At 41.9% G+C, this 9419-nt stretch overlaps 1 protein-coding gene across 1 annotated transcript; it reads right to left on the reverse strand.

Moving 5' to 3' along the window:
• Nucleotides 1-203: 203 nt before the first annotated feature.
• Nucleotides 204-7348, reverse strand: LOC133207044 (high affinity choline transporter 1-like). Its single transcript, XM_061343572.1, has 8 exons — nt 7171-7348; nt 6050-6163; nt 4341-4496; nt 3723-3871; nt 3050-3193; nt 2248-2401; nt 1162-1379; nt 204-725 (listed from the first exon to the last, which is right to left on the reverse strand). Exons 1-8 carry the CDS (start codon nt 7346-7348, stop codon nt 204-206), a joined length of 1635 nt encoding a protein of 544 aa, XP_061199556.1.
• Between the last annotated feature and the right edge of the window lie 2071 nt (nt 7349-9419).

Below are 9419 nucleotides of genomic sequence, written 5' to 3' on the forward strand. Positions count from 1 at the left end.
CCACAAGATCATACTTCATCACCAAAACCTTTAATCACTGCAGACTTCAAACTCACACATTCTTCTAGCACAGAGTGCATCTTTATTACTCTGTGAGGACTTTAAATAATTCATTGCTGTAGAAATCAAAGGGAAAAGCGATGCTGTTTGTGCCATACTCTAATTGCTGAAATCACTGTGTTCTTTCAAAAGAGGGCCTGCATTTAAGCCCTATTCTCTTCTAGTGCAACCACTGGTGAGCCCATCTGTTTCTCCATCTGCTGCAGGGGGATGGGGGTGCTGGTTTCCCCCATGATATTGCAAACATCCCACCTGCGGGGAAGGAGGTTCCTCTGAAACAAGACTGTAGCCAGGTGTGAAACAGCCACGATCATCCCCAGGGTGAGGAGCATGATGAGTGTTTTAAAGGGGAAGAGCTGACTGTAGGTCCCGTTCAGCAGGCCGCAGGCTGGGTAGCAGATGGTGGGGGGGATGCTCAGGGCAGGCTCCCCTGCCAGCAGCCTCAGGAGGAGCCCAACCAAGAAGCCAGCAGCAGAGCCATAGGTGTTGGTGCTGGGAGCAAAGAGGGCGCAGCAGAGCTGGGGGAAGAGCAGGGCATACACCAGCTCCCCGCTGAGGAACCAGAGGTCATAGACAGAGCTGGAGTAAAAAGCCAGACCTGCAGCACCAGCCCCAAACACCAGCATAGAAATCCTCATGGCCCATAAAACCTCTGTGTCTGTAGCCTGTAAAACAGAGATTGGCATATTAAGACATGCCTTAATGGTGGGGTAACCAGCACTGCTCTGGGCTGGTTCTCACCAAGCCATCACTGCTTTCAGATAGTGTTTGCTACCAGCAAGCCCAAGGCAGGCACCCCTGCAGATGAAGCTGCCCTTTGTAATTTCAGGTATCATGCTTTTACGCAATCTCCATGAGTATCCTAGTCCAAACTTTGTACCAGTTATTTTATAAAGAGCAAAGCTCACCAGTGTGGGTGTTTGTATCCCTACCACTGATATGAACACCCCTGACCTATGTTTGAAGTGCTGGCTCCAGAAGTCATTCCAGCAGCTGAAGAACAGACCCCTCTAAGTGCATACCACACAGACTGGATCTGAAACAGTCTTGTAACAAGGCATCATTCTTGACATCAAAGCTGCCAAATGCTGTAACCAATACCTCTTTCCTCAGGATTTTCCTGTAGATATTGTGAGCAAACATGGAGCCGGCAGAGAGAAGAGCCGAATCTGCAGAAGACATTGCAGCAGCAGCGATGGCTCCCAAACCCACGATGGAGATGCGTGTTGGGCAGAGATAGTGTAAAACAAGTGGCAGTACCATCGCTGATTCCCCTCTCTCAAATGGACTCGGAAGACCATAGCTTGTCTGGTTCCAGTCTTTAAAACACAAGGAAAACACAACAAATCCTTCATGAACATTGCTGCTGCTTTTCCACAGGGACCAGTCACTGCAGGGCTGAGGACTGAGACCCACTCGGTATTTTTAGGACTTGGGTCAATTTTTTGGATTCTCTTATGATCCCTTGTGATCCCCTTTAACATGGTGCAGCTCTCATTAGATGGAAGATTTTCCTTTTCCCCAGTAGCATCCATAGAAATAGCTTTGCTCTGTGTGTTTACAGAACTGGGACAGTTAAACGTCAACCTGCTAGACCCTGCTCATGGGGAGAAGGGAGTTTTGCTCTGATGCCCTTAGTGACAGTGAGTTAATGAGTTCAACTGATTTCTTTATATATTTGGTGACCTAGCTACTCTTTAACCCTTGCTCCCAGCTAACACTGGACTGATCCCCTGACTGAGGGCTATGAGTTCACCAGACTGAAGTTGATTCCTTCAAGCAGGTTTTCTTCAGAACCTTATTAACAGTCTAGTAATGTTGCTGAATGTTACATGCAGAGAAGGCATTAACAGAAGCAAGCGTAAGGTTTCTTGGAAAATAGGTTTATACAGGGATTTACAGGGTCTGCTTTCATCTTTTCTCAACACAAAGTCCATGAAAAGCCATTTCATCGTAATGAAATAGCTTTAAACAGGTCTTGGGGCTGTTTAAATGTCTCTGGGTAGTTATGCACTGAACCTCAGAGGGCTCCACATTGCTGGTACAGACCACCTAGCTTGGTGACCAGGGATACACTTTTAGGTACACAAGACTAGTTAATTTGAAGTCAGGACTTCTTTGGGTCCTGTTTTAATCACCTTTGACAAAAAACATATTCATTATTCAGAGATGAACAATTAGTTTTACCTGTTGATGCTGCAACTGCACCAATGATCACAGAGGGGATGGCCATTGAAAAGCACCCAAGTCCAGAGAGGTAGGAGATGAGCCTCGCCTGTCCTGGCGAGGCAGCTGATAGCACTCTTTGGAAGTAAGTTTGCCATGGGATGCTCCCAAGCACCTGAAACATTCAGATGTTACCAGTGGTACCCCACCAGGCTGCTGGTTGTTGTAGGGCATCATCTATCCATTCAGGTGGATGATAATCTTCATGGTTATAAAACTCTCATTTCAAATGCACAAACGTTGCCCAGCTTTAACTACAGAGGATGATATTTCTGATGTTGAGGATATCTGTTTCCTTTGTTTTCATTGTGCTGGATGTGAAATTTTAGTCAAAACATGTTACTGTTCTGGCAGACTGAGAAAGGTATATCTGCAGTCACATCATTTTAGGGTTTTTTCTGTTTCAAATAGAGTCTTTTTTTACATAATTATGTTAAAAGCACACTATAAGGCTACAAGACCAGCCTCTCAAAAGGTAGGAAATGCCTCATTTAGATGACAGCAGTGGAACTAGCTGCTTGGATGGTCTTACTCAAGAGGTACATTACACCCAGTGGGTAAAGGAGTGTCCCTACTGCTTCTTCCCTCCCCTAAGCCCTGGATCTTCCCAGTCCATTCAGTGTGCAGCAGAGAGGTTTTACATATCAACCTGCACCTGCCAGCTGTGCAATGCAGGGCTTCTGGCTGGAAGAACAAGTTTTCTAGACAGAAAGTCCAGGCACAATCCCTTCTCCCAACCACCTTTCCAAGAAATGCTCCATACCAGGTAGAAGAAGTCATCCAGCCACCTTCCAAGGTACTGTTTTTCTACCTTCCCAATCCAAGGGTCTTGGTGAGACTGATGAGTTGCAGTGTAATAAATACTTTCTGTTGCAGAGTTCATCAGGGCAAAGGGGATACAGACCCACTAGGATAGAAATAGAAACAGTTGGCCATTTCCCCTGTTCTTGGGCACTGTATTCAGATAGTGAAAATTAAGGTAATTAGTGAAATTAGTGAAATTAAGGTAAATATAGAACATAAAATTACGTAAGATTAAACCCAGACTAAGAATTTTCCTTTCTCCCCCTTTCTTTCTTTAAATCTACATGTTTCTGGTTCATGGTGTTATCAAGAGCATGAGCCTATAAGTCAGGTCAGTTGGTGCCTTCCATAGACATATCCTTTTCCTTCCCAGCCAAGATCACTTTGAACAGGTTCTTCAGAACTTACTTGTGAGCAGCCATGTCCACCCAACAGGGCCAATAGCTTGTGTGAGCACTGTCTGAAATGCATAAGGATTGTAAGATGTTTCGGGAGACTTGTTCTCCTGAAGAGGAACTGTAGGGCAAGGGCCAGTAGTGGAGTTTAGTTTGGCCTGAGACAGACTGAAAAGAAGAGCAAGTTTTCTTTGCCTTAGTTAGGAAAATGGTTACAAAGAAATGCACAGGACTTGCCAGGCTGAGGGTAATGAAAACCAGCTGGATGACATCTGTGTATGCAACAGAGTACAGGCCCCCCAGTAGAGTGTAGAGTGCAACAGTGCATGCTGAGACGATGATGGCCAAAGAGTTGCTGATATTCAGGATGACCCTCATTGTTGCTCCTGCAGACAAGGACAGTGGTCAGGTATTTTAAGACAGATTTCATACGTGCAGAATACAGAATAAATAAGGAAATGTTATCCCCTTGATGCCAGCACACTGCAATGAATGAGAAGTTCATGGTCTGTAGGGAGTAGGAGCCTCCTCAGGAGACAGGAGAGCCCATGTTCCCTTTCTGCTCTTCTGCTACCTTGCTGTATGGCCTTTGCAAGGCATTTCACCCTTTTGCATCTGCTCTCCCACAGGCAAGAGGAAGGTACTAACTCATGTTACCAGACCTCTCTATCATAATACGTTTTAAACTTAAACCCATACTTTCCCAAAATGAGAAATGCTTGTGTTCCTCTCACAGTAGGAGACATGAAGCACAACTTCCCACAGCTGAGTCCAACACAATTCCCAAATGTGTCTTATGCTCTGATAGTTGTGCCACATGCCTTTAACAAGTATAACAGCAAAATAAGTATTTACCCAGGGATGCCAGGATAGCTGCAAACCAGAACACCTCTCCTAGCAGTGGTGGAATGAAGAGTAAGCTTCCCATCAAGTTCCCATAAGTTTCTTGAAGGGGATCCATCACTGTCACATAATTCTTGGATCTCATTGGATTTACAAAGAAGAAGCCACCTGTCAGAAGTAATGACATTTTGGTAGAATTTTGCATGTATTGTATTCCAGGAAAAATAAAGTAAGAATACTGAGGTATTTGGTTATCAGACCTGTATAGAGAATGCAGTATTTGTATATAACAGACCTTAGAGACAACCAGACACGAGGACCTCAATTTACTTGCCTAAATGTGGGGTTTCATCCACCTGAGAGGTCCCAGATTCTAAAGGGCATCTACTTATAGCTGACAGATATGACTCTCCTCTTTTGGCAGACGTACTTATTTCCAGAAGGTCAGATAGGAGTTCTAGGGCACCCCAAATTGCATAAGATACCTGTGTGACTGGAATTCAGCTTAGAGGACACCCACATATACTCTCCTCTCCATCTCCAATGATCTACCAACCTAAGACACAATGTTTTCCGAAATGCTTCAATCCCAGCATGTCAGTAGACAGAATGAGACACTGAAGACTCCTATTTGGCTAAGAAAGAGACAAACATTTGCCCTTGACCATGTGGTGCAACCTGTTGATATACGTTTCTTTCCTGGTTATATTTTCATTTTGGTGGCTTCATTGTCTCTTCCCAGAACAATATTGTTTTAATCTGTGTGTTGAGCTCAGTCCCACCCTCCTTCATCTAAATATTAGACTCCAGATGCACAGCTGTCTCATTAAAAGCAAAGAATATGTATTGTGCCTAAGCCTGAAGCCAACAGGACTGCTTGTCTGGGCACTACTGACCCGAGCAAAGATTGCAGGATCAGACCTGCACTCCTCAATTTCATTAGTAAGAATTACTCACATACATAAGAAATGCTGGCAGTTTATTTCCAAGCCTGATTCATATTCACGTCAGTTGGACTCTTTTCTCTGACTTGAGAATAAAGGTTATTGTTCTTTCAGAAATTCCTGTGCAAGGTCTGCACAGTTCTTGCTTTAATCATCCTGTGTCCCTAGAGAGTTATGGTATAACTCAGTGAAAGAACCTGTGGTTTTGGCAAGACAACTGAACCTCAGTGTGAGTCCATTAATCCTTGGAGTTAGATATGGTGATTTAGGTATAGCATACTGCAAACCTAGCTTAGTTTCAACCAAATAGTGACTGGTTGCAAAGTTGGATAAGCTGGATGCACTACGAATTCACCCTGAGATGAGACTACTTAGAAGAATGCATTTTAGTGAAAAATCAAGACAGTTTTATTTAATCATACAGAAATTTTGAAGAAAAATATTAGAATTACGCCAACACTCTCAATAGTATGTGAATAAGAGACCATGATAAAAAAGCAATATGCACATAGCCACATGTTTCTAAAGTTCTCAGGTAACATTTTTTGTCCTATTAATTGTTCCAAGCAGGCAAAACTCTACACTAGCTCCAAGCTACACTAATTTCTAATGTTTCGGTTTAGAGGACAGCATTATAAATGCTTATTCTGGATCCATGGGACACTGAAGAAACAAAATCACCTTTAAAATGTACTCTGTACTCTGTTACACATCTTAATGTACTCATATGATTATTTCTTTTAAAGCTTTTATGTCCTGATTATGTGAATTATTTACCAATAACAAGGGACAAGGCAAATCCCACGGGTGCTTGAACCCACAATAGTCCTTTTGAAGGCAGGTAGACAATTTCAGCTGTGCCATTGATATAGGCTCCTCCAACCCAGGTGGCTGTAAACATGGAAGACAGAAAAGTAAGAATTGCAATACATATTCTCAATTGTCTTGTAGAATATTTTGAGAGCTTGCAAACCTTTTTACCATACAAATATTTAACCACACTTCCATTTTCTTTGCAGAGTTCTCTCCCATAGTGAGATGTGCTGCTGAGTGCAAGTAACAGTACTGGAATTTCAGCCTAAATAATTTCCCATGTTCAAGAATGAAGATCAATGAGTGCCTGGAAAAGCTGAATGTTTCAACATTTTGAGGCAATTTGAATCTACTAATTTCATTTTTCTCAGTGGAAGGCTTTTGAGAGAGCCGGTAGAATTGACTCTGTTATATTGCCAAGACTGAAAGACCATCCTTAACGAACATCACTTACACAGTCTATGAAAATAGTCATTAGGAAAAAGGATGCAAGCAGATGTTGCAGCCAGAATCCAAAGCTGTAACAAGGCTTAAGTGCTTTAGCTGTGTAAATACCACTCAGGAAGCCTTCACAAAGAATGGGTCAGAGAAGCTAATTTCAGATGATGCCAGGCAGCAAGGATCAAAAAGGGAAGCGGAGGGCAGCAGTTAGTGGAGAAACATTTTCCCTTTAGAAGACAGCCCAGTGTTGCAATTTATTCCACACAGAGCTGGATTGTTCCAAGAGTAAAATTATTCTGTTATGTTGGATAACAAAAACTGGTTAAGATTAAGACCACAGCCCTCCTTAATGAAAACTGTCATATTTTCCAGTCTCTATTAAATTAAACTCTTTAACTCTCAACTCTTAAATAAATCTCTTTAATTTAAAAGAATCTACATAAACATTAAGTTCTGTTCAGCGTGAAGAGGTTTAGAAGAATCCATCCCAAAGTGATTCATGAACCCATACTCCTTTAAAGCCACACTTAGGTAAAATCTGCCCTGACATTAAAGGAGTTCACTTGCTTTGAAAGCAGTCCCCCAGATCTAACAGATGCATATGTTTTAAGAAGGATTTTTGAAGGTCTTTTAAGAAAGCTTACCTGTTGCAGTAAACAGTCCAATGAAAACATTTATATTCCTGCCTCCAACTATGGCCATTTCAGTTGGGTTTCTATTCTGCTGATCTTTTTTACTTTTCCAAGAAGCCCAAATTCCAATAGCTAAAGTTAACATAAAAAACACACTCAAAGATACTAAGCCTGGTACATTTAGAGCCATTTTCTTTTGCTTAATTTAGAGCATAGAGAGGAATAATGGCTTGATGATAATATTCTATGATCAAGTCCACAGAACAAAAAGAGAAAACAAAATCAGAAAAAATAGTGCTGCCTTGTAAAGAAACAGCTATTTGTTAGTGTGCTGTATTTTGTGAGGAAAGATGCAGCACAAAACACCACACACCAAAAGCCTTGTGAACTGGATGCAGAGTTTGCCTTTGGAGGATACTACTGGCAATTCTTTAGTCTTCCCCCTTCTTCAGAAGATAACCAATCTTTTTTCAGGGGAGCAGAGGTTAAGAGGGTAGGAATTAGTGTTGATAAGAGCAAAGGAGCAATGATGTGATGGGTAATACTAGCTTGCCTTAAAGAAGGGGAAATGTTATGTTTTGTCTGATATGCAGTGGTATGAAAATAATTTGTCTTTAGGTTCTAGACCCAAGGGTAACACAGCAGACAGGGCTAAGACTTTTTCTGTTTAAAGCTGTCTGAACTAAACCCACAATAGTCTTAGAAATAAACCTAGGAAACAGTAAAGGAATATTTAATACAGCAGTTGAAGAAGCAGCAGGCTGATATTCAAAGCAAGTGGATTATCATTTCACTGCTGGAAATAGGTAGGAAAGCAAGGTGATGTTAGACTCCTCAATATAACTACAGGAAAGACACAGACTTTTGAAAGCTACTTTATGAAGCTCCCTTTAAACAGATGTAATTCTAAGGAAAAAAACAGCTATGTATTAAGGAATTAAACTGTTTACATTTACTATATATCTGTCATACTGATACCTTCTCAGTTGCCCTATGAATCTTTTTCATTTGTCCATGTATGATTCTTCATGACCAGCTCTATGCAAAAGCTTTCTAATTTAGGGCACTTGTTTGGCTATCTTGGACACTAGTGTTCATCTTGGAGCAGGCAACTCCTTTTTACATGGAAATCACAGATTTCTTCTTCACACACATACGCTGAGCAGCAGTTTGAAAACCCAGATGTTCAGGAAGGCTTTCTGCAGTGTGCCATCTCCTGCAGACAGCCAGAAGTAGCTGTGCATGGAAATGACAGTGGCCAGGTTAAGCATGTGCTATGGGCAGGACATGATAGGAATGAACACACAGGCACATGGAGGATAGCTTTGGGAAGATGGGGGGACAAGTGCAGGAACCCCGTGTTTTCAGTGACATCTCTGTACAGGGGAAAATAAGGGTTTGTGTAAGATAGGCAGTGATCTGGTGGGAACACTCTATAGAAGTGTTCAAAAAAATGTGAAAAAAAGATGAAAAGATTGACATCCAGATGATTATTTATCCTGCCTTAGGAGGAATATTCCTTTATATTTATAATCAAATGCTGGTTTAATTGAGTCAGGGGTTTAAACTTTGACTCAGCTATTTATGTACAGAAAGGGGCACTGTGTGTTATAAAGGCACATTTTCTGGTGGGTAATTTGTAACGCTCTCATCTTAAATGTACCCACCACAAAGTCATAGGAACCGCAGCTGTTGGTGGCAACAGAGCCACTGCTTTCTCTGGGTTGCCTTCCTTGCTCTGAATTGGATGTTCCAAAAACTTTTAAAACACAGTTTACACACAGACACAACTAAGCTTTTTTTTCTGTGAGCAGATGTTTTGCAGTGTATTTCCCTGTCAGGAACAGAGCAGGGTTGAAGGTGCATGTGTCTGAAGGTACACACAGTCAGGTCTTAGCCCTCTCTGCAACCAGGCAATCCTGGGATGAAATACCTAGCACTGAATTCTTCATAAGGGTCAAAAGAATTCAGCATGTTCAAAGCAAGACTTGAATTTGTTCTTTGATACCTGCAGAGGATGTCTGGTCTGACTGCTTTTTACCATCCCTTGAAAAACAAACCAATGAAAAGTGGCAAGCATGAAAACCTGCAGGGAAACTTCATTTAAAAACCCAGAGGGATGGAGAGAAGATGTGGTAAGGCAAAATGCAAGTGAAAACATGTAATGGGACAAAGGAGACTTAGAGATAACTATGTGTAAGGTAGTTCATCTGAAGCTGGATGATGACGCACAGTGCATGGAAGGATTGTAAAAACAGATC

Source organism: Neopsephotus bourkii, unplaced genomic scaffold (genome assembly GCF_033783945.1).
Source record: "Neopsephotus bourkii isolate Nb327-2 ecotype Australia unplaced genomic scaffold, CSIRO-AGI_Nbou_v1 NB_1825, whole genome shotgun sequence".
NCBI classification, from domain to species: domain Eukaryota; kingdom Metazoa; phylum Chordata; class Aves; order Psittaciformes; family Psittacidae; genus Neopsephotus; species Neopsephotus bourkii.

What these genes read in the sequence shown, in the direction of transcription:
- LOC133207044 (XM_061343572.1), bottom strand. Translation starts at nt 7,348, where the DNA reads ATGGCTCTAAATGTACCAGGCTTAGTATCTTTGAGTGTGTTTTTTATG. An exon ending in TGCCTTGTCCCTTGTTATTG is followed by an intron (nt 4,497 to 6,049) that starts GTAAATAATTCA and finishes TACTTCTGACAG; the next exon opens with GTGGCTTCTTCTTTGTAAAT. An exon ending in TTTTCATTACCCTCAGCCTG is followed by an intron (nt 3,194 to 3,722) that starts GCAAGTCCTGTG and finishes TTTCTATCCTAG; the next exon opens with TGGGTCTGTATCCCCTTTGC.